This window comes from Scyliorhinus torazame, chromosome 8 (assembly GCF_047496885.1).
Source record: "Scyliorhinus torazame isolate Kashiwa2021f chromosome 8, sScyTor2.1, whole genome shotgun sequence".
NCBI classification, from domain to species: domain Eukaryota; kingdom Metazoa; phylum Chordata; class Chondrichthyes; order Carcharhiniformes; family Scyliorhinidae; genus Scyliorhinus; species Scyliorhinus torazame.
The window spans coordinates 46,731,285-46,757,329 of NC_092714.1; the positions used below are offsets into that span (position 1 = coordinate 46,731,285).

General features: G+C 47.2%; 1 protein-coding gene across 2 annotated transcripts in view; it reads right to left on the bottom strand.

The window, feature by feature from the left end:
- Positions 1–26,045, bottom strand: part of LOC140427812 (omega-amidase NIT2-like) — a 65,707-nt gene that overhangs the window by 32,678 nt on the left and 6,984 nt on the right. For both annotated transcript variants that reach the window (XM_072513491.1, XM_072513490.1), the window contains exons 2-4: positions 16,853–17,042; positions 5,727–5,845; positions 208–328 (exon numbers count right to left, since the gene is read on the bottom strand). In XM_072513491.1, coding sequence (XP_072369592.1) covers positions 208–328; positions 5,727–5,845; positions 16,853–16,892 — 280 coding nt within the window. In that variant the 5' untranslated portion in view covers positions 16,893–17,042. The remainder of the gene's footprint in view (positions 1–207; positions 329–5,726; positions 5,846–16,852; positions 17,043–26,045) is intronic.

A 26,045-nucleotide genomic window follows, 5' to 3' on the forward strand; every position in this document is an offset into this window, starting at 1 on the left:
TAAATTCCATTATCACTATTTCTCATTCTGCCACCATTAATAAATGTCATAAGATAATTTTAACCAAATGCACCTGGGGATTAGTAGCTTCCACGCTCCAGTCGATAATGATTGAAGAAGAAGTTGCTTTATACAATGGAATGCAGCAATTAAGTTATTTCTTTATGTAATCTGCATTAAGCTTTCCAACAGTGGGCCCATATTTACCTCCAATAAGGTGAATCCCATGCTCCTTTGCTACTTCAGATAACACCTGGGTCGACTCCCCTGGAATTTTTTCCGCATACTCTGGGAAATAATTTGTCCCATAGGGAGAATTGAAACATTCCTGTGATTTAAAATACATGAAATATTTCAACGCAGATATTCAGAAATCCGAGACATTCAATACTACAAAGAACCACTATCTGAATTTTGTTCAAGGTCACCGCAATGTACTTCAGAAAAACAATGACTATGTTACAAGGATGGCATGCAGGCACAGTGGTTAGCACTGCTGCCTCACAGCGCCAGGGACCCAGGTTCAATTCTGGACTTGGGTGACTGTCTGTGTGGAGTTTGTATGTTCTCCCCATGTCTGCACGGGTTTCCTCAAGGTGCTTCCTCCCACAGTCCAAAAAAGTGCAGGTTAGGTGGATTGGCCACGCTAAATTGCCCCTCAGTGTCCAAAGATGCCGAAGTTAGGTGGGGTTATGGGGTTACAGGGATAGGGTGGGGGAATAAGTCTAGGTGGCATGCTCTTTCAGAGGGTTGGTGCCAACTGGCCTCCTTCTGCACTGTCGGAATTCTAACTAATAAAAATAAAGGCTGTATCACAACAGAAGAGTCTGAAGATGTTATTCATAAGACCATAAGACCATAAGACATAGGAGTGGAAGTAAGGCCATTCGGCCCATCGAGTCCACTCCGCCATTCAATCATGGCTGATTTCAACTCCATTTACCCGCTCTCTCTCCATAGCCCTTAATTCCTCGAGAAACCAAGAATTTATCAACTTCTGTCTTAAAGACACTCAACGTCCCGGCCTCCACCGCCCTCTGTGGCAATGAATTCCACAGACCCACCACTCTCTAGCTGAAGAAATTTCTCCTCATCTCTGTTCTAAAGTGACTCCCTTTTATTCTAAGGCTGTGCCCCCGGGTCCTAGTCTCCCCTGCTAATGGAAACAACTTCCCTACATCCACCCTATCTAAGCCATTCATTATCTTGCAAGTTTCTATTAGATCTCCCCTCAACCTCCTAAACTCCAATGAATATAATCCCAGGATCCTCAGACGTTCATCATATGTTAGGCCTACCATTCCATGGGATCATCCGTGTGAATCTCCGCTGGACCCGCTCCAGTGCCAGTATGTCCTTCCTGAGGCGTGGGGCCCAAAATTGCTCACAGTATTCTAAATGGGGCCTAACTAATGCTTTATAAAGCATCAGAAGTACATCCCTGCTTTTATATTCCAAGCCTCTTGAGATGAATGACAACATTGCATTTGCTTTCTTAATTACGGACTCAACCTGCAAGTTTACCTTTAGAGAATCCTGGACTAGGACTCCAAAGTCCCTTTGCACTTCAGCATTATGAATTTTGTCACCGTTTAGAAAATAGTCCATGCCTCTATTCTTTTTTCCAAAGTGCAAGACCTCGCACTTGCCCACGTTGAATTTCATCAGCCATTTCTTGGACCACTCTCCTAAACTGTCTAAATCTTTCTGCAGCCTCCCCACCTCCTCCATACTACCTGCCCCTCCACCTATCTTTGTATCATTGGCAAACTTAGCCAGAATGCCCCCAGTCCCGTCATCTAGATCGTTAATATATAAAGAGAACAGCTGTGGCCCCAACACTGAACCCTGCGGGACACCACTCGTCACCGGTTGCCATTCCGAAAAAGAACCTTTTATCCCAACTCTCTGCCTTCTGCCTGACAGCCAATCGTCAATCCATGTTAGTACCTTGCCTCGAATACCATGGGCCCTTATTTTACTCAGCAGTCTCCCGTGAGGCACCTTATCAAAGGCCTTTTGGAAGTCAAGATAGATAACATCCATTGGCTCTCCTTGGTCTAACCTATTTGTTATCTCTTCAAAGAACTCTAACAGGTTTGTCAGGCATGACCTCCCCTTACTAAATCCATGCTGACTTGTCCTAATCTGACCCTGCACTTCCAAGAATTTAGAAATCTCATCCTTAACAATGGATTCTAGAATCTTGCCAACAACCGAGGTTAGGCTAATTGGCCTATAATTTTCCATCTTTTTCCTTGTTCCCTTCTTGAACAGGGGGGTTACAACAGCGATTTTCCAATCCTCTGGGACTTTCCCGGACTCCAGTGACTTTTGAAAGATCATAACTAACGCCTCCACTATTTCTTCAGCTATCTCCTTTAGAACTCTAGGATGTAGCCCATCTGGGCCCGGAGATTTATCAATTTTTAGACCTCTTAGTTTCTCTAGCACTTTTTCCTTTGTGATGGCTACCATATTCAACTCTGCCCCCTGACTCTCCGGAATTGGTGGGATATTACTCATGTCTTCTACTGTGAAGACTGACGCAAAGTACTTATTTAGTTCCTCAGCTATTTCCTTGTCTCCCATCACAAAATTACCAGCATCATTTTGGAGCGGCCCAATGTCAACTTTTGCCTCCCGTTTGTTTTTAATGTATTTAAAGAAACTTTTACTATCATTCCTAATGTTACTGGCTAGCCTACCTTCATATTTGATCCTCTCTTTCCTTATTTCTCTCTTTGTTATCCTCTGTTTGTTTTTGTAGCCTTCCCAATCTTCTGACTTCCCACTACTCTTTGCCACATTATAGGCTTTCTCTTTTGCTTTGATGCATTCCCTAACTTCCTTTGTCAGCCATGGCTGCCTAATCCCCCCTCTGATAACCTTTCTTTTCTTTGGGATGAACCTCTGCACTGTGCCCTCAATTACTCCCAGAAACTCCTGCCATTGCTGTTCTACTGTCTTTCCCACTAGGCTCTGCTCCCAGTCGATTTTCGTCAGTTCCTCCCTCATGCCCCTGTAGTTACCTTTATTTAACTGTAACACCTTTACATCTGATTCTACCTTCTTTCTTTCAAATTGGAGATTGAATTCTACCATATTATGATCACTGCCTCCTAAGTGCTCCCTTACTTTAAGATCTTTAATCAAGTCTGGCTCATTACATAACACTAAGTCCAGAATGGCCTGTTCCCTCGTGGGCTCCATCACAAGCTGTTCCAAAAAGCCCTCCTGTAAACATTCAATGAATTCCCTTTCCTTCGGTCCACTGGCAGCATTATTTACCCAGTCCACCTGCATATTGAAGTCCCCCATGATCACTGTGACCTTGCCTTTCTGACATGCACTTTCTATTTCGTGGTGCATTTTGTGCCCCCGGTCCTGACTACTGTTAGGAGGCATGTACATAACTCCCATTATGGTTTTTTTTGCCTTTGTGGTTCCTCAACTCTACCCACACAGACTCCACATCATCTGACCCTATGTCATTTAGTGCTATTGATTTAATTTCATTCCTAATTAACAAGGCAACCCCGCCCCCTCTGCCCACCTCCCTGTCTTTTCGATAGGTTGTGAATCCCTGGATGTTTAAATGCCAGTCCTGAACCCCCTGCAACCATGTCTCTGTGATGCCTACCACATCATACCTGCCAGTCACAATCTGGGCCACAAGCTCATCTACCTTGTTCCGTACACTGCGCGCATTTAAATATAGCACCTTTAATTCTCTATTGACCGTCCCTTTTTGTTTTCTTAGTGTGGTGGACCTTGGTTTACTGAGCCTTTCCATACACTGTGTCATATTTTGTGGGATGGGGACTATCGTAACCTCCCCTGAGTTTTGTCTTTTCGTGCTTTTTTGTATTCCTAAGCAGCTACGCTTCCCACTGATTACTTCACCTCTTGGTTCCCTGACTTTCCCTTCCCCCCCAATCTTTAGTTTAAAGTCCTATTGACCACCCTATTTATTCTTTTCGCCACCACACTGGTCCCAGCTCGGTTCAGGTGGAGACCATCCCAACGGTATAGGTCCCCCCTGTCCCAAAACTGATGCCAGTGTCCCATGAAAAGGAACCCCTCTTTCCCACACCACTCTTTCAGCCACGTGTTAACTTCCCTTATTCTTGCCTCCCTATGCCAATTTGCACATGGCTCGGGCAGTAATCCGGAGATTATGACCCTTGAGGACCTGTTATTTAATTTGAATCCTAGCTCTTTATAATCTCTAAACAGGTCCTCTTTCCTAGACTTGCCTATGTTGTTGGTACCGACATGGACCACAACAACTGGATCCTCCCCCTCCCTCTCCAGTATCCTTTCAAGCCGGCCAGAGATGTCCCGCACCCTAGCACCGGGCAGGCAACATAACATGCGGGACTCTTTATCCTGCTCACAAAGGATACTATCTATCCCCCTGATAATAGAATCCCCTACAACTTGCCTATTTACTCCCTCCCCTTGAATGGCCTGCTGAACCATGGTGCCTTGGTCAGCTGACTCATCCTTCCTGCAGCCCTGTTCGCCATCCACACAGGGAGCAAGTGCCTCATACCTGTTGGACAGAGTCAAGGGCTGAGGCTCCTGAGTTCCTGACTGCTGGTTCCCTTTACCTGCCTGACTTGCAGTCACACCCTGCTGTCCCTGGCCACTGGCAGGATTTAAACTACTTACTCTGACAGGTGTGACTGCCTCCTGAAACACAGTGTCCAGGTAAGTCTCCCCCTCCCGGATGTGCCTCAGTGTTTGAAGCTCAGACTCCAGCTCATCAACTCTGAGCCGGAGCTCTTCGAGCAGCCAACACTTACTGCAGATGTGGTCGCTACAGCTCACAATGGGATCTGCCAGCTCCCACATCAAGCAGCTCAAGCACATCACCTGACCAGCCATCACTAATTAATTAATTAGTTTAATTTAAGTTTATGAGTTTAGCTGTGTTTTTTTTAAAATTTGGGGCAGATTTGCTATCAACCACTCAGATCACAGCTTCCCTCTGACGTCACTTTTGGGGAAAAAAAAATGGAAAACAGGAAGTGTCCGTTAGGTTTTTATACTCACAGAGACTGCTCCTCCTCCTCTGAACGGCTCCCGAAATTAGGCCCGAAGAAAGAGAGAGAACAAAACAGAAGGGAAAAAGCACCTTCTCCCACTCTTCACTGAATTACCTCACTGCACCAAATTACCAAATTCTCACTCGGTCTGTATCTCTCTCACTCAGACTGTGTGTCCTTGACCTGCACAAAGGGAAAGCTTTACAAATCCCATTTGAATTCTTGGATTGTTTAATCCCTTTCACTCATCATCAGACATGCTTTCCATAATAAAGATTTTGTTCCCCCTCCTTTTCTCCATCTGCCTAATTTTTGTGTATAAGAAACCCCAAAGAAGAGAAAAAGCTATTTGGCCCAAAAAGGTCTTCAGGCCATTTAGGGCCCTAATTGGTCAACACTGCATTCTCTGAACAACTCCAATGTCTCTACCAGGCAGGCCAGTCAAATCATTCACTGCAATACAAGAACTATTCCCAATCTCTGTTCCTTTCTCCATAAACATAAGAAATAGCATGAGTACAGCAGCAATCCCTGGAGCCTGCTCCGCCATTGAGTATAACCATGGCTGACCATTGCCTTCGATCTGAAAATAACTTCACCTGGGGAGGGTTAAATTATACCATGAGGAAGATAAACCACTGCTTTTCTTGTGTTGCTGATTGTTTTGCTTACAGGGAGCGCGACAACCTTTGCCCCCTTCAATGCTGCTTCCTTCACCAGTGTTCGGACTTTGCTGAGGTTACTGGCTTTCAGGGGAGACACCGCGAGCTGAATAAGCGCCAGGCGGAATTCTAGGAATAAATGGCAGAACAGCAAATAGTCGTTAATAAATAACTCGGTCAATATCAACCCTGTAACAAACTATCCCTAGAACTGCAAAATACAGAATCACCCATTAGGCCCACTCACAGTGGGCACTGTACTTTTACAATCCGAGAAAACCGCTTTATTTTTGATGAACCAAAAGGTCACTTATGGCCCGTCAGATTATATCTTGTTTCATAAAGGACTAGAGTGTTATACCCTGAGCTGGGCATTGATTCTGCTGAGCTGGGGCTATCTACGTTTAAGGCCATAAAGTTAAGTAAACATAAGCTGAATTCAATTTGACTTCAATTGTTGTTTGGTCAGGTAACTGTGGAGGTGATAATATGCTTTTTAATTTTAGGCACCACATCAGAAACATTTTAAGATTGTCTGCATCTTCAAGTGTGACAGCACATTTTAAAGAAAATATTTAGAAAAATGTACCATGGTGGATTAGTGGATATGCCACTGAATATCAAGAAGTATCATTAAATCATATTTTAAAAACTATCTAATAAAGTACTTCTGTCCATTCCTTTCAAGTTGTAAAATGTGAAATTCATTCAAGGGTTAATCATTAACTGGCTAGTGCCGTAGCTTGTCACATTCACTCGTTTATTCCTGTGCTCAACTAACCTACGATGGCTCCTGGTCCCCCAACATTTTAGAATTAAAGGTTTTAACCTTGGTCAAATTGCTTCACGACATCACTTTACCTAGGCCCAATGCTGTAATCCTCCTGTTCTGGTCGCTTGTGCTTTGGACTACCAGTGGTGACTGGGTCTTCAAGTGTCTAGTCCCATTCCCTCCATAAACCTCTCCACCGTTTGAAACATCTCTCGTTGGCCAAGCCATTAACCACTTGTTCTAATATCTCCTCCTTTAGCCCGGTGCCATTTTTAAAGTCCCTGATTACGCTCTTGTGTAGTGCCATGGGGCATTTTACAACATTAAAAGCAATGTAAAAATTAAAATTATCGTTCGCATATGGAACCCTGGACCTGTTCCTGAGAAGGTCAATGTAAATGGTGCTCTGGCATTTACTAATGGTGAAGAGTTGTTTCGAAACAAATACCTATCTTTGTTTCTTCACAAGGTGCTACATGCTTTGACACAGAAATTTATATTAAACAAGTGTAACATTAAAGTGTACAGGAAAGGAGGTGGGATGTACACTTAAGTTATAACCCTGCAGGGACTCATCCAGCTGGGGACGATTGCTCCCTAGTGCTGATTGTGCTGTGAGTTAACCAGCACTACTATAACAGGTCAGCTGCTGTAGCAGCTGGCAGAAAGGAGCGGAGACCTGAGATGTGTAACTGGGTCCTGTGTAAATACTGCTGTTATGAATAAATGTCTTTCTTATGAACTCTTTGGACTCCCCTTTGCTGTTCACTTCATTAGTGTCCAGCATGAATTGGAGCTGTTGGCCACCTTCTCCAATTCTTGTGCCTGATTGAATTGGTACTGTATAACTTCTGGGGTGACAGCTCCCTGGGTCATTGGTGGGTGCAGCTAATTTCCCCCTTTTTGGTATGCGGAGGTGAGTGTTTTTGGTTACCTGATTTCCCCCACACCCATCTTGTGGCTGAAAGTTACGTGGTGCTGGTAAGGCCTTGGGTTGATGGATTAGATGCTATGGTGTGTACTGTCCCCATACTTTGCTGTTAGCATCTTTACCATTTGTGTGGGTGGTGGGGGTATTGGGCTGAATGTATCCTAGTCTGTCCTGTTCCCCTGTTTTTGTGATACCTTGTTGAGCCTGAAATATTTTGTTGTCGTCTGACCATTGCGGCTTTGTTGTACTGGAGGAACTGAACCTTGGTAATTTCAATTTGTTAATTTTTCTTTAAATTTTTTTTTTGTTATGGCTTATTAGTGGTGACCTCTTTTCAGAAATTGGCATTTATTCCTTGTTTCTCTGAGTAAAATGCTAAAGACTGGGCGAAGGAGCTTGGAGATGCACAAGAGGCAATGTTGGAGGAGTGCAGAGTTCTAAGGCTGAAAGAGAGGGGCGAAGCCACAAAGCAATTCAGATTTTTAACTGAAGCACTGGGATAGCAGTGCCATGAAGATGGGGTGGTGGGTGAATAATAACCTACATCCCAGAGTACTCTAGAAATGGAGGTCATCTTCCAGGATTCTATAGACTCTGGAATGATACCTGCAGATTGGAGGGTAACTAATGTAATTACCCCCTAATGTAACTACCCCCTATTTTCTAAAAGGAGGTAGAGGGAAAACAGGGAATTACAGACCAGTAAACCTGATGTCAGGAGTGCAGAACATTCTAGAATCCATTATCAAAGATTTTATAGTAGAGCACTTAGAAAACAGTGGTAAGATTGGACAGTCAGCATGGCATGCATTTATGAAGAACGGGAAATTATGCTTGGCAAATCTACTGGAATTCTTTGAGGGTGTAACTAGTAGAGTTAATGAGGGGGAGCCAGTGGATGTGGTATATCTGGACTTTCAGAAGGCTTTTGACAAAGTCCCACATCAGAGATTAGTGTATAAAGTTGAAGCATATGGGATTAGGGGTAGGTTATTAAGATGGATAGGAAACTGGTTGGCAGACAGGAACAGTAGGAATTAATGAGTCTTTTTCAAATTGGCAGGCCGTGACTAGTGGGGTACCACATGGAATGGTGCCAGGACCCCAGCTGTTCACAATATATATTACATTTTGTTCCCTCATCTAAATCATTCATATCTCCAAATTTGGACAAATGTGAGGTTATCCACTTTGGTAGCAAAAATTAGACGGCAGACTATTATCTGAATGAGAGAGGATTATGTGCAATGAGACCAGGATGTCCACGTACACTGTAGGTACAACTGGCAGTAAAGAAGGCAAATGGTATATTGGCCTTCATGTGAGAGGATTCGAGTACAGTAGCAGGAATGTCTTGCTGAAGAAGGATGTTCCTGACGGTGGGTGTGTCCAGAACCAGAGATCACAGTCTGCGGATTTGGGTTAGACCACTTGGGACAGATGAGAAATTTCTTCACCCAGAGTGGTTGGTGCTGTGAGGCAGCAGTAAAAACATACCCACTACACAGTTAGTTTAGTTGAAGCATGAAGCATGGTGCTGTAATCAGTCATGGACTCAATTATGTATCAACTGTGAGAGAAGTGGTCCATGTTTTCTGCCGCGGTGACGCATGGTTTAAGGTGCGAGGGGCAAGGTCTAGAGGAGATGTACGAGGCAAATTTTTTACACCGAGGGTAGTGGGTACCAGGAACTCGCTGCCGGAGGAGGTGGTGGAAGCAGGGACGATAGTGACATTTAAGGGGTATCTTGACAAATACATGAATAGGATGGGAATAGAGGGATACGGACCCAGGAAGTGTAGAAGATTGTAGTTTAGTCGGGCAGCATGGTCGGCGCAGGCTTGGAGGGCCGAAGGGCCTGTTCCTGTGCTGTACATTTCTTTGTTCTTTGTTCTATGTGCAGGTTACATTGCAAACCCACTGAAATGAACAATTTCCAAAAGCCGTAATTTCTGCAGTCATTATTTTTTGAAAAAACATTTTATTAAGACATTTATGGTTTTATAACAACAAAAGATTCAAATACAAATGTAAACATAGTTCAGTGCGTAACACACCCCTCCATCTCCCACTGTTTTCCGCAGTCACTTTTGTTATGGGTCAGAGTTTAGAGAACCCCAAAGTGTAGCATGGAGTTCAACTGACCCACAACTTTTAATAGATTGTGGTGTGGGGAGCACACGGCGCACTCTACAGGTGTGATACAGCATAAATGGACAAGTGTTTTTTAAAACAAAACAATGTTTATTCTATCAACTCAAGTTAACCTCTTTAAAACAGCCATTGACTATCTTAACACCCATTAATCCAAAGATAACCCCCAAAGACTAAGTAATCGTTTCAGCTGTCCTTTTAACATCCAAAAGACTTAACCAACCTTCAAACAGGAGCACATTAGGTTACATTCAATTTTTATAGTGAGAATAGGTTCAGCCGTGCTGCTGATTTTGGTTACTTCAGCTCCAGCCCTTTGATTTCTTCATGTAGCTCACTGGAAACACACAGACACACCCAAGCTGCTCTCTCAAACTGAAACTCAAGAAGCAGAAGTGAGCTCAGTTCCCCCCACACTCTGACATCACTTCAGGAACACGAGCAGTTCCATTTCTTAAAGGTACATTTCTTAAACACCCATTTCTTAAAAGTACTCTCACATGACACTTTTAAGAAATGCTGGGTGCGATTTAACCAAAATATTTCTAGTGTGGTAGCGAGATTGAAAATGCTCGAACTGGCGAGGCTGTCACTGCTGTAAAATATTAATTGGTCCACTTAACAAGGCCCTACGGACACCACTTCTGGCCCACATCTGGCCAGCTGTGCTGTCCAAGTTACCCCACCCCCATAAACCCCACACGCATGCGACTAATGATGCCCCCTCTGTGTCCCCGCAGGAGATGTTGGCCCATAACAGACGGGAGATGGTCCAGAAGGCTTATGGGGTGCTGGACAACAGAGTCCTCACCCCCTATGAGGAACAGGCCCTTCAGGTCACAAGGGTGGCTGAGGACAGATCAGTCATCGACATTGAGGTTGGCGTACATCGCATGAGGTGAGGATCCACCGGCTCCCACCCCAAAACGACACATATGAGTCGTTAGAATGACCCATTCCTCCCATTGACTACATGTCCATTCTTCCATAGGATCTCCATTCAACGGTGCTAGCCCATCTGAAGCAGTACCCACCCGCCCCCCACCCGCCATCCATGCGAACACCTTGGCGAGGAGCTCAGAGGACACCACCATATTCATGGCACAGCTGTAATCCCCACCCTCCAGCAGTACAGAGCCACCTCGGTGGGCGACAGTAGTGGACAGGCTTCTGGGGGCAAATTCTGGTGAGCACCACACAGTTGCTGATGTACATCAGGTGGGGGCAGGGATGACCGCCCAGGCGAGACAGCAGTCAGAGGTTTGCTCGATCCCAGGACCCAGCTGGGCACCACACAGATGCTGAGCCTCTGGAACAGGTTTACCCGGAGCTGATGTCGACAGCATGGTGCAGCTGGGAGATTCAAAGGGGGATGTCAGCGACACGCCAGCAGGTCCATAGCCGATTGGAGGAGCCCCAGAGGCTATGGGTGCAGGAGATGGTGCCAATACAGCAAGAGTGGTGACTGCAGCGGAGAGCTGGTGCACAACTTCAGCAGCATGAGTGGAGGTGTCCAAGGCATAGCACAGTCGGTGACAGTCATTGTTGAGTGCCTTAACAGAAAGGCCCTGTCGCTGGGGACGTGACCCAGTACCAGGTTGACCTTGAGACATTGCGGAGCGTGGACCTTGATGAGCGATTTGGGATATGTCCCAGTCTCGGGTGAGCAATGCCAAGATTCTCCAGATCATGTCCTGGTCCCTGGGAAGAGTCTCCCAGTCTCATGTGGGCCGAGGCGCTGCGGGACATGTCCTGGTCTCAGGTTGGCATAGCCTAGGTGCTGCGGGACATGTCCTGGTCTCAGGTTGGCATAGCCTAGGAGCTGCGGGACATGTCCTGGTCTCAGGTTGGCATAGCCTAGGTGCTGCGGGACATGTCCTGGTCTCAGGTTGGCATAGCCTAGGCGCTGCGGGACACGTCCTGGTCTCAGGTTGGCATAGCCAAGGCGCTGCGGAGCTTGTCCCAGTCACAGGTGGGCATTGCTGGGGCGCACCAGAGCATGTTCCAGTCATTGAGGGGCATTGACACTGTGCTGGTAGACTTTGGGGAGCCACCAGGGCTGGCAGAGCCAGAGGATGTAGGGCAGCCGGGGTTCGATCCAACTGCCCCTCCACCGCAATGGATCCTTTGGACACCAACCGACAGTGGGGAAAATTATGACCTCAACCAACACAACGCCTCTGGCACTTTCTTCCACGATCCAAGCCGAGCATCAATCCCTGCCCCATTTCCCGGTCATGGAGGTCCTGGGCTCCCCCCACAGCCCCCCAGCATACAACGTGCAGGTGATGGGTGTTGGAGAGCACACAGGCAGAGGTCAGACTATGGCATTGAATGAGGAGACTCCCACACTCCCCAACCCCGCCCTTGACGGTGCCCCTCTGACAGTGCCGCCACAGTCCCACCATCACCCTGGAGTTATGTTACATAGACCCTGGGAGGGGGAAGGCTGATGGATGGAGGGTGGGGGGGGAATGACGGACCTGTTTACGTTCTATGTGGAGTGAGGGATAATGAGGGCCTCCGTGACCCTCCGGGCGTCCGGACCCTCGCCACTTATGCCTGTCTCCATCCACCGGCTGGTCCTACAGGCTTTCCCCAGGCTCATCCTCCAGCCGCTCCTGGTATGGCGCCTCCTCCAAGGTGGTCACAAGTTCCCCCTCTACGTCATCCCACTACTTAGCCAGTTTGTGGAGGGCACAGCAAGCCACCACAAAATGGGCGATCCTCTGGGGGGGGATGCACTGCAGTGCACCACCAGAGCATTCGAGACACCTTGAGGAGTACGATGCACCACTCTATTAGGCCTGGGCCATGTCAAAGTGTTGTTATGAGCCAGGATTTAACAACTCCAAAGTATATTGTGGAGTCCACCAGGCCTGCAACCGTTTATTGATTTTGGTTACAATGAGCACAAGAGCCTGTCTTTCAGATATTCAACAGAGTTCTGAAACACTTTTAATCAAAAAACAAGCTTTATTCTACAAATTTAGTTAACATTTGTATAAACACACACAGTAATAATTATGATCAACTACAAACATGAAGACCCTACACAGCTACAGTAATTCATGTGTAACATTTAATAATAATAGCTTATTGTCACAAGTAGGCTTCAATGAAGTTACTGTGAAAAGCCCCTAGTCACCACATCCCGGCACCTGTTCGGGGAGGCCGGTACGGGAATTGAACCCGTGCTTGTTCTGCATTACAAGCCAACTGTTTAGCCCACTGTGCTAAACCAGCCCCTTAACTGTTCCAATTCAATAACATGATCCCATAAACCAAAAAACCCTTTTTACCAAAACAGTAGGTAACTATAATGATTGGGTTTCTTCCTTGGAATAACTCTTTAAAATTGAAAATAAAGAGACAGGCCAAAATACTTCTCTTTCTGAGTCTACAGCAGCCAAATGTGAAAACAAAAGTAAAATCTCAGAGCCACAAACCTGCTCCAAAGCCAAAGCGAAAATAAAACTAACTCCCAGAGCCACAGCCCAGCTCCACCCACACAATGACAACACTGAAGCTATGTGATAAGACAAAACGTTTCTTTCCGGGACACTCCCATGTCAGTGTGCATATATAGTCCACTGCTGGCAAACAGAGCATCAGTGAGTTCACTGATGCACTTGTGGGCTGTAGCTCCTGAGATGTCACAAGTCCCTGCTTGAGCCCTGGAATAACCCTGAGGTGCAGAAGTTCAAAGCTGCGGTGACCTTGATGGCCACCAGGTGCATTGTATCCTCCTCCTCCACATGGTGCCAAGGCTGCGAGGGTATGGCACAGTTACTGCACCATTCCCTTGTTGAGGTAGGCCCCCCTGCAGCACAGGCTGTCCGTCATCTGTTCAAATGACTGGAAATGCCTGTATACCTTGGCCCATCGCTTTCTCTGGGTCCCTCCCTAGCCTGATGGGTGGCCAGGTCTTCAGGATGTGGGGCATGGCCCTGCACAAGGGCTTCTGCCTTCCCTGCCAGCAGCACCACGAGGGCAGCTTCTGCCGTGTCCAAGATATCACCCATTACATGTAATATCTGGAGGGAATTTGAGAGAGTGAGACTGACAACCAGCGATGTACACCCCAGTGTACACCCCCCCCACACACACACCCCAGCCACAGCAGGGGGTGGGGGGATGCTGCTCATCGGACCCCACACCTTGTACCCCAGACACCCGCACATAACCTTACCTGGACCGGACGCTGTTCCTTTTCCCAGTACATAAGCCCACCCTCATGTCACTGAGAGCTCCCTGGTGCTGTGTCCGTGATGTTGCCATGACAACGCATGACAACACCTAGACCATCTTGTGGTCCTGTTCCGAGAACAACCCCTGCCTGCCTGCCCAACCGGCCACCCCCAACTCCCTCATCCCACGGAGGCCTCTGACCGTGAGGCTGAAGGCTATAGCTAATTGGGAATTGGCAATTGTAGTTAAGTGAGCACTTCACACATTCCAAGTGAATCCCCGTGGGTAGGCGGGCCATGTAGCATGTGGGAGTTATTACCTAGCATCCCAATCAGACTGTGATGCCTGGGCACTGTGCTTGATCACTGCAGGAGGCAATACACAGCAGCCAACATCCGAGCACCCAGGGGCTGGGCCCTGGCACCGAGAGCACCTCCGTGACCAGAGGGGACCAGCGCCCAGTCTAGATAACGTTACGTGCCGGTGTCTGGGGTCCAGGATCTGGGGTCCAGTGGGGTCCCCGCAACGGTTGGGGAGGAGTGGGGGGGGGGGTGTCCTGGGATGGAAGACACTGCTGGTTGTTAGTCTCTCTCCCTCATCACTCCCTTGCAGATATTCATGGGATGAACAATATCTTGGACCCCGTGGAACTTTCTCCAGTAGTGCTGTTGGCAGGTAAGGAGGCCAGATACCGAAGAAAGGCAGTGTCGATGAGATGCACAAGGCACCGGCCGATGTGTTGACCCGACCCCGACCCCCCCCCCACCCCCCCCCCACCCCCCCCCCCCCCACCTCCCCCCGCCCCCCCACCCCCCCCCACCCCCCACCCTCCACCCAAGGGAGAGGCCCGCAATGGCCCAAGGTGTTCAAGTGTCACTGGGCTTTAGAATAGATGCTGGAAGCTCAGCTTCAACAAGGGGAAGGTGGGGCACCCGTCACGTCCATGTGGACTTGGCACCACGAGGCGGAGAACGATACCCATTCCCATCCAGGCCATCCAGGATACTGCAGTCCTGTTTGTGTGGGTTTCACCCCTACAACCCAAAGATGTGCAGCCCAGGTAATTGGCGACGCTAAATTGCCCCTTAACGGAAAAAAAAAAATTGGGTACTCTAAATTTTTCAAAAATTAATGAAACAAAAGGTTACTGCATCCCTAGATTCTACGCTTCCGGATCATTCCAGGGTTCGAGTGGGGACTTGTGGGGCATCTCAAACTACAGCCCACGAGGGCCCTGGCACACTTGTCGGCGGCACATGCGCCACCGCGCTGCAGTGCACCGGGTACTGACTGCGAGGTGCGCCGTTGTCAGGGGGTGGAACTCGGGTGGTCAACATCACCACTTCGTAGGATGGATTCAGGTTGACACCCGATGCTCCTCTTCCTGGTCGGTGCCAATAGTGCCTTGGGGTTCACCTCGAGACAGAGGGGCAGCTGGATCGAGCCCCGGCTGCCCCAGTGTCACCTCGCACTGCCCGAAGGCTCCCCATTGTCTACAACATGGTGTTGACGGTCTCAGTGATGCTCCTCAGTGACTGGGACATACTCTGCAGCACCCCAGAAATGCCCACCTGAGACTGGAACATGCCACGCAGCACTTCAGCAATGCCCACCTGGTATTGAGTGACCTCCCCCAGCGACTAGGAATGCTGTCAAGGTGCTGAGCCATGGCCGCCACCAACTGAGCTACGCCTTGGACATCTCCATTCATGCTGCCGCCATCATGCACCAGTCTCTCCACTGCAGTCACCATCCTAGCAGTGTTGGCCTCAGTGCCACGCTTTGCCGGTGCCTGCACCTGTAACCTGTGGACCTCCAGTAGGCTATGGACATGCTGGAGCATTGCTGACATCCCCCTCTGAATATCACGGCCACACCCTAGCGTCTGCATCAGCTCCGGGTAAACCTGGTCCAGAGGCTCAGCATCTGACTGGGACCCAGCTGGGTCCTGGGATCCAGCAGACGTCTGAGCGCTGTCTCACCGGATGGTTCTGCCTCCACCTGATGTGCAGCAGCAACTGTGTGATGCTCACCAAATGTGCCCCAGAAGCCTGTCCGCTACCTTCAGCCACCAGCATGTGTGCCTCTATGCTGGTGGAGGTTGAGGATGATAACTGCGCCGTAACTATTATGGTGGCAACCTCGGTGTCCTCTTTGGAGGCAGGCGGGGGCGGAGCTGGGGTCAGGGCACATCCTGGATGGACCGGCTGTAGGTCCTGCTGGAGAATGAACATGTGGATGGAATGGGTCAGTCTGTATGGCTTTAATAACTTCTGTTTGACAGGTCATCTGGGTTGGGGCCGGTGGATCGTTATCTTTGTGCCGTGTGCCAACGTCTACGGTGGTCACTGCTGTCCTCTGCGACCTCAGGACCTTTTCCTCTTCGGAGTTGAGGTCTCTGATGTCCCGCGCCACCCACCTGTGACCTTTCCCCTCTATTGTGGGCCAACTTCTCCTACAGGGACACAGTAGGGGTATTGTTAGCCTCATGTGTGGTTACACGTGGCGGGGGGGGGGGGGGGGGGGGGGGCCTTATTGGGGGTGGGCAGGAGAAGGGCTAGGGAAATATGGGCAGGGGGTGTGTTGGGGGTCTGGTGCAAACTCCCCGGTGGAGGTTGTTAACCTTCTTACGGCACTGGGTGCCGGCCCTTCTGGTCACGCTCCCAAGCTGACTGCCGCTGCCGCTTCCTCCCAGCTGACACTTGGTGGAACAAGGCATCCCATCTGCCCTCCACTGCTTCCAGTAGCCTGCCCAAGTTGGCATCGCCAAATCATGGAGCTAGTTGTCTCAGAGGCATGGATGTGAGCTGAGTGGGGTTGGCTTTGTAGGATTTGTTTAAGCGCTGCTCTCTCCTGTTGGCAGGGGGCAGGCGAGCGTGGTCCCAGAGAATCAGCCGGCGGGACGATGATTTGCGGTGAAGTCCGTGTAGCAGTGAAGGCCCTGTCGGGCCAAACATCAGGAAGCTCACGGCGGTTCCTGCTGGCTACCACATAAATCACACCCAAAGTGTGTGGAATGGCTTCAAACTTTTGAAATGACAAAAATAAAACAAAAACAAGCAACCACATTCTCCCTCAAATAACTTACTTGTTGCTGCTCCTGACACGTTGTCAGACATTGAAGCCATTGAGTAAAACAACTTGGAACTCTTGTTGTTGTTTTTCTCTCTACTCCAATGGCTGGGTCACACCACTTTCCAGTGTTTGGGAGTTGTAGTCCTGGCTTCACTCTGGTTGCAGATGGACGACAGATTCTGCTGTGAACGGTGAGCAAGACACTGAAAATACAGAATGATGTAGATTACTGAACTGACTCATCCTTGTTTAACTGGCCGCAGTGACTTGTAGCAGAATTCATGATCTGGAAGAAGGAACTGAAGGCACTGTTGCTAAGTTTGCAGATGATACAAAGATCTGTAGAGTGACAGGTAGTATTGAGGAAGCAAGGGGGAGTGCAGAAGGAAGTGGACAGGCTAGGAGAGTGGGCAAAGAAGTGTCAAATGGAATACAAAGTAGAAAAGTGTGAGGTTATGCACTTTGGTAGGACGAATGGAGACACGGATTATTTTCTAAATGGGGAGATGCTTAGGAAATCAGAAGCACAAAGGGACTTGGGAGTCCTAGTTCAAGATTCTCTTACAGTTAACATGCAGGTTCAGTCGGCAGTTAGGAAGGCAAATGATGTTAGCATTCATGTCGAGAGGCCTAGAATACAAGAGCAGGGATATACTTCTTAGGCAGCATAGGGCTCTGGTCAGACCCCATTCGGAGTATTGTGAGCAGTTTTGGGTCCCGTATCTAAGGAAGGCTGTGTTGGCCTTGGAAAGGGTCCAGAAGAAGTTCACAAGAATGATCCCTGGAATGAAGAGCTTGTCATACGAGGAACGGTTGAGGACTCTGGGTCAGTACTAGTTGGAGTTTATAAGGATGAGGGAGGATCTCATTGAAACTTACAGGATACTGAGGGGCCTGAATAGAGTGGACGCGGAGAGGATGTTTCCACTTGCAGGAAAAACTGGAACCAGAGGCCACAGCCTCAGACTGAAGGGCTGATCTTTAAAACTGAGATGAGGAGGTATTTCTTCAGCCAGAGGGTGGTGAATCTGCTGCACGAGGCTGTGGAGACCAAATTAGTGTATTTTCAATCAGTCATGAATGTCCTGAATGTTGGAGCATCTGCAATTCTCCAGGGTAGTGTCATGCACAGTAAAGGCATGTCCTAATCATAACTTTAAGCATTAACTGTGTTCATATGGAAACTTCTGGACCTGTCTTTTATTTAGTTAAAATGGGCACTAATGAACTGGTAGTGGGGCTACCGCAAATCATGTGAGTTTTAGCATATACAATTGCTGCAAGACTTTTGATCCTTGTACACCAATCCCCAGGGCTATGAAAGGCAACGTGCTATTTGTCTTCTAGCTGTACCCTCCTCTAAATTTGTGTGTACCTCTGTGCAAATAGATCCATGTACCTCTGTGCAAATACATCCATGTACCTCTGTGCAAATACATCCATGTACCTCTGTGCAAATACATCCATGTACCTCTGTGCAAATACATCCATGTACCTCTGTGCAAATACATCCATGTACCTCTGTGCAAATACATCCATGTACCTCTGTGCAAATACATCCATGTACCCCTGTGCAAATAGATCCATGTACCTCTGTGAAAATACATCCATGTAACCATGTGCAAATACATCCATGTACCTCTGTGCAAATACATTCATGTACCTCTGTGCAAATACATCCATGTACCTCTGTACAAATACATCCATGTACCTCTGTGCAAATACATCCATGGACCTCTGTGCAAATACATCCATGTACCTCTGTACAAATACATCCATGTACCTCTGTACAAATACATCCATGTACCTCTGTGCAAATACATCCATGTACCTCTGTACAAATACATCCATGTACCTCTGTGCAAATCCATCCATGTACCTCTGAATATCAACATTTACAAATGTCATCCCTTTAAAACAAAATTCAGCGTTTCTATCCTCACAACCAAAATAAATATTCTCCCACATTAACTCTGCCGTCTTCTTGCCCATTCACCTAACCAGTCCACATGTCTTTGCAATCTCCTTGTGTCCTCCTCACAACCCAACTTTATATCATTCATAAATGGTGTCTTTGGCTAAATAGTACTGGGCTTTGCAACACTCCACTTCTTACAGCCTGCCAGCACCCGTTCATCTCCACTCTTTGCATATTGCCCATTAAACATAGAAAATAGGTGCAGGAGTAGGCCATTCAGCCCCTCGAGCCTGCACCACCATTCAATATGATCATGGCTGATCATGCAAATTCAGTATCCTCACTCACGCTTTCTCTCCATACCCCTTGATCCCTTTAGCCGCAGGGGCCATGTCCAGCTCCCTCTTCAATATATTCAATGAACTTGCCCCAACAGCTTTCTGTGGTAGAGAATTCCACTAATTCACAACCCTCTGAGAGAAGAAGTTCTTCTTCACCTCAGTCTTGATTGATTTACCCCTTATTCTTAAGCTGTGACCTCTAGTTCTGGATGTCCCCAACATCAGGAACATTCTTCCCGCCTGTCCGGTCCCATCAGGATTTTATATGTTTCTATGAGATTCCCCCTCATTCTTCTAAACTCCAATGAGTACAAGCCCAGTTGATCTTTATTCATATGTCAGTCCTGCCATCCAGGGAATTAGTCTGCTGAACCTTCGCTGGACATCCTCAATAGTAGGAATGGTCTTCCTCAAACTAGGAGACCAAAACTGCACACAATGCTCAAGGTGTGGCCTCACCAAGGCACTGTATAACTGCAGCAGGACATCCCTTCTTCTGTACTCAAAGCCTCTCACTATGAAGGGCTGCAGGCCATTAGCCTTCCTCAACACCTGCTGTACCTGCATGCCAATCTTCAGCGACTGTTCCACCATGACACCCAGGTCTCGTTGCACTTCCCCTTTTTCTTAACTGCCGCCATTCAAGATAATAATTTGCCTTCCTGTTTTTGCCATCAAGTGAATAACCTCACATTTACCCACATTATATTGTATTTGCCCAGCTAGAAAGGACCTAATGTATCAACCAATCTCACCTCCGGCAAGATTTTGTTCAGGGACATCGACAGACAAAGTGTTCAAAAGCAATCGGAACCCCTTCCATTCTGCCATCATCCAGTTATCAAGAAGCCCAACATTATTGGAACCAACAGCACTTAACCGACGACCCATTCCCATTAACAATGAGGAACCAGAACAGTCATTATTCCAACGGTTTGTTTAATTAAAGGAGACCTGGAAATCTTAACCCTCTCAAGGGATTGAAACAATCTATTACTAAAACCTTAAATATGGATTTTATGAACAAACATTTTTGTCCTCACTTATGGAGGAAGAATTGCATTACAAAGATACAAAGCTTTAAAGGCTGAACTAAGATCAGGATACATCAAACCTCAGCGTACAAACATGAAAATTATATGTTAAGTAATGATCATGAAATTCTTTACTTGCTTGCTGTTAAATGTAACAATATTGTATATCCTCTTGGGAAGACCAAGGATTCTCCATCCCGCCAGCCCACTTTCCCAGCGTGGCGCATCCCCGCCGGCAGCAGGATCCATTCCCCAAGAAAAGGATAAAGTTAATCCTTGGATTCTCCTGAGTACTACATGGAATTCAGACAATCTGGCTAACCTATGGGGGTTAGTAGTGGGTGACCATCAAGTACAACCAGGAAGCACTGGAGCTTGGCTAAAGGCTGAAAAGGGAAATCCCTCAGCCAACCTGAATGGACTTATGTTCGAGAATATCACAGCCCAGAATTAACACAATATACACAGTATGACACTCATGACACTGATTTTCCTGTAAAGAAAATGGTTGTGTTTTATCCTCCAAATCCAACCATATGCATATCAGAAGGGAGTACAGGCCAAATCTATTCTACCTCAGTATCCGGATAACTCGATGTGGGAACACCTGACATTTGGAGACCCATGACCTTCCAACCCTCTTAAACCAACCCAACACCTAGACTAGGAATGTAACTACATGGGAATCTCATCAGTAACCCCTACAGACAGTCCAAAAAATTAAAATATATATCTGAAGAAATAAAAATGGAAAATTGAGTCTAGTCACAATGGTTCCACATCTTTACGCAAACAAAATGAAGAAGAATCTCGAGGCTTGTGGATAAGCTCCTGTGAATAGCGGGAACAGGATTCCTGCGATTTCTCTCTCTATGGGAGATAAGAAACGGAACTAAGACCGATTAGATTAACCCTTAACAATTTGAGTAAGTTTAGGATCATTTGTAATTATCTAATGGGCTTAATGCAAAAAGAGATGAACCAAACTAAAAAGGAAATAGAGACTGAACTAAATCCTGAGAAAGAAAAACAACTTGGGAATCTAAATCAGCTCTACAACTAGGCTTAGGTCTCATGCAAAACACAGTCACTGCTGCAACCACCATGAAAAACAGAACAAAAAATGCTTTGACTAGAACCACACAAATGAGATTCCTACAGTGGACAGGAAAACAAACATTATCATCTTTTCTACAGAAATTAGAAACATTACCACTTGTAGATCAACAATGTTTGAAGGATCAAATCTATGGAATCATCAATGAATGAGGAGATGTCGTCAAAGGTGATTATCTTCCAATATTAAAAGAGAATTGTGAATGGATAACACGATAGCCTGCCAAACAAATGCACGATATGCTGCTCCTTCTGACTAAGGACTCTTCTTTGGTAGGGGAGGAGGAGTCAATGTTAGTAGGCGAGAGGACGGGCTTGAGTAAGAACTCAGTAATTTAAAGGAATTTAAGTCTATCAAGAGGGGGATGTGATGATTATCTCACTGACCATGTATTCAGTTTAAAATAAAGTTTTTGTAAGGATGGAGGTTTAAAATTAATACACAGTATACCAAACCCAAGTAGACTAAAATCATTGTAGCAGACATGCCTTTTAGACACAGTGGGAAAGAAAGACATGTATACCACCCTTAGAATAATTGGAAGTGTTTTGGCCAAAAGATCCTTGGTTTGACAGAGCATAAATCCCTTTTAATTACCTCACTGACAAATGAAGAAGGCTATATCAAAGATAACAAATAAAACTAATTAAGCGACCTTCTAACTATGTAACATTTTGACACATGAGATAGCGCTACTTGTAATAGTAACTTTCTGATCAACTATATATTTAAAATCTTGGCACACAAGAAATAAACAAAACAGAGCCATTTGCATAGTAGCTTTCTGTCTGACTATATATTTAAAACGTTTGACACTCAAACTAAAAATATGTATAAAAAGAGACAGATTTGACAGAGCCAGCACTCATCCCTCTTCAGCAAAGGGTGCAGTCAAAGTTATGTTCTAATAGCCCATCTCATCGAAATAAAGTATTTTGAAACTTTGTATGTTTTTATTACTCTATTGAGAAATGTTTTGAAATAGAGAACTTTTGGATTTCCATGTTTAAATATACCTCTCTCTTAATGAAAACAAATCTGTTAGCAGATAACAAAGGACTGTGAAGATTCCTATTTTTAAACTCTGTATCTTTGTCATCTAGAATGTTTATGGAATAAAATTCCACTAAAAAGTAAACTGTATTTTACTAAAGTTTAGATCCTAGACACTCATTTAGGAAGTCTTATATGACAAAGAATCCGTAACCAAACAGAGGTAAATGGGTGTCATACTCAATCTTCTATTAGGAGGTAACTGTGTAAGAACTGAACCGGTAATCTCCCTCAGTCAGAGCTGATTCAGTGTATTGTAGAGAGTTTTCCCTCTTCTGCTGGCTTAGTCAGAAATAGACTTGTAAGATTAATCATTTGGGTCTAGGAATTCCTAATCCGGCGACAGTTGGCGTCCAACGCTGTGGGATGTGAGGGTTACCTCAAAAATATTTAAAACAAGATAAGAAGGGAAAAAAACGAATAGAACGTGTTTGAACCTGTAAACATGGATATAAACAAAATGCAGGTAAAATATATGGAGTAGACTTCCGGTTGCGGCGATGACCAGCTAAGCCGCACGTTTCGGCGGCTCCAGCTCCAACGGACCTTCGGGCTCTTTTAAGAGCCCCAACGGGAAATTTTCGCGCGATGAAACCCGGTGTGGGGTGAGTTAACAGGGAATCCCCCACCAACGAAAGAGGAAAATATCGGCGGCGGCGGCTGCAGCGCGAGGAATCCTCGAAGATAGGGACAGAAAGGAAAAAGAAACAAGATGGCGGCGGAGAAAGCCCAGGCGACATGGGGGCCCGATCAAGACGAATTTTTAAGACGGTGTGTGGAGCTACTAAAGGAGGTGCTGACCCCGATGCTACAGGCAATTGAGGGGCTTAAGGAGGCACAAAGGACCCAGGAGCTGAGCTCCGCGTGGTGGAGCAGAAGGTGACGGATAACGAGGACGAGATCCTGGGCCTGGCGGTCAAAACACAGACGCACAAGGCGCTCCACAAAAAGTGCATTGAAAGGATTGAGGCCCTAGAAAACAGAGCACGAAGGAAGAACCTTCGGATTCTGGGTCTCCCTGAGGGAGTGGAAGGAGCGGACTGCGGGGCTTACGTGAGCACGATGCTAAGCTCGCTGATGGGAGCTGAGGCCCCTTCGGGCCCCTTAGAAGTGGAGGGGGCTCATCGGGTCCCGGCGAGGAGACCAAAAGCGGGAGAACCACCTAGGGCGACAATCGTGCGATTTCACCGCTTTAATGATAGAGAAGTGGTTCTGAGATGGGCCAAAAAGGTATGGAGTAGTAGATGGGAGAATGCAGTGTTACGGGTGTACCAGGATTGGAGTGCGGAGGTGGCGAGAAGGAGGGCGAGTTTTAATCGAGCCAAGGAGGTGTTACACAAGAAGAAGGTGAAGTTCGGGATGCTGCAGCCGGCACGACTATGGGTCACGTACCAGGAGAGACATCACTACTTTGAAACAGCGGAAGAAGCATGGACCTTTATTAAAGATGAGAAATTGGATCGGAACTGAGGGACTGATATTACAGGGAAATGTTACTGTCGATGTATATAGCGAAGTAAATGAGGAAGGGGGGAGACACTAAGAAATGTGGGCGCCGGTGGGGGGGGAAAGAAGGGACATAGGCGGATGATGAGGAATGGGAGTGGGGTGGGAAAGGGAGCTGCGCCACAAGAGGCGGGTCAGCTACAGAGATGTTCCTGCGCCAGAAAGATAATGGCGGGAAGATAGGCGCAAGGTAGATGGGAGTTCCCCACACTGGGGGGTCAAGGAGTGAGCAGGAGAAGCCGGGGTCAGTTGAAGTCAGCTGACTTGCGGAAGTAATATGGGGGGAGCAATCACGCTAGAGGGGGATCTAGCGGGGGGGGGGGGGGGGGGGGGGGAGGATAACTGGGTTGCTGCTGCAGAAATCAAAGAGGAACTGACTAAAGAAAGGGTGGTCGGGGCTGGAATGCGACACCTGGGGAACGAGTGGGAGCGCGGAATCGGGACGTGGGACTGGCCTAGAGAAGGTGATGGCTAGTCGACACGGGAAGGGGGCAGGTAGCCCCCTAGTGAGGCTGATCACGTGGAACGTGAGAGGCCTAAATGGACCGATTAAAAGGGCCCGAGTGCTCGCGCACTTGAAAGGACTGAGGGCAGACGTGGCTATGCTCCAGGAGACGCACCTGAAGGTGGCGGACCAAGTTAGGTTAAGGAAAGGATGAGTGGGACAGGTGTTCCATTCAGGGCTAGATGCAAAGAATAGAGGGGTGGCCATACTGGTGGGGAAACGGGTAGCATTCGAAGCAAGGAGCATTGTAGCAGATAGTGGAGGCAGATATGTAATGGTGAGTGGCAGGCTGGAGGGAATGGAGGTTGTGTTGGTTAACGTATATGCCCCGAATTGGGACGATGCGGGATTTATGAGGCGGATGCTGGGACATATACCGGACCCGGAGGTAGGAAACTTGATATTGGGAGGAGACTTCAACACCGTGCTGGACCCAGGGTTAGATAGATCCAGATCTAAGACCGGAAGAAGGCCGGCAGCGGCCAAGGTGCTTAAGGGGTTTATGGACCAAATGGGGGGAGTGGATCCATGGCGATTTCTTAGACCGAGGACCAGGGAGTTCTCCTTCTTCTCCCATGTTCATAAAGTGTACTCCCGGATAGATTTTTTTGTTTTGGGAAGGTCGTTGATCTCGAGGGTGGAAGAAGCTGAGTATTCAGCCATAGCTATTTCCGATCATGCCCCACATTGGGTGGACCTGGAACTAGGAGAGGAGAGGGAGCAGCGAGCACTCTGGCGATTAGATGTGGGATTGTTGGCGGATGAGGGAGTCTGTGGAAGAGTGCGGGGATGTATCGAGAGGTACCTGGAGGCCAATGACGATGGGGAGGTCCAAGTGGAAGACCAGATGGGTTCCCGGTGGAATTTTATAGAAAATATGTGGACCTGCTGGCCCCGCTGTTGGTGAGGAATTTTAACGAGGCCAGAGAAGGAGGGACTCTACCCCCGACAATGTCGGAGGCGACGATATCGCTAATTTTGAAGCGGGATAAAGATCCGCTGCAGTGCGGGTCCTATAGGCCTATTTCACTATTAAATGTGGACGCCAAATTGCTAGCAACGGTGCTGGCATCGAGGATAGAGGACTGTGTCCCGGGGGTGGTGCACGAAGACCATAGAATCATAGAATCATAGAAGTTTACAGCATGGAAACAGGCCCTTCGGCCCAACCAGTCCATGCCGCCCAGTTTTTACCATTAAGCTAGTCCCAGTTGCCCGCACTTGGCCCATAACCCTCTATACCCATCTTACCCATGTAACTATCTAAATGTTTTTTAAAAGACACAATTGTACCCGCCTCTACTACTACCTCTGGCAGCCCATTCCAGACACTCACTACCCTCTGAGTGAAGAAATTGCCCCTCTGGGCCCTTCTGAATCTCTCCCCTCTCACCTTAAACCTATGCCCTCTAGTTTTAGACTCCCCTACCTTTGGGAAAAGATGTTGACTATCTACCTTATCTATGCCCCTCATTATTTTATAGACCTCTATAAGATCACCCCTAAGCCTCCTACGCTCCAAGGAAAAAAGTCCCAGTCTATCCAGCCTCTCCTTATAACTCAAACCATCAAGTCCCGGCAACATCCTAGTAAATCTTTTCTGCACTCTTTCCAGTTTAATAATATCCTTCCTATAATAGGGTGACCAGAACTGCACACAGTATTCCAAGTGTGGCCGTACCAGTGTCTTGTACAACTTCAACAAGACGTCCCAACTCCTGTATTCAATGTT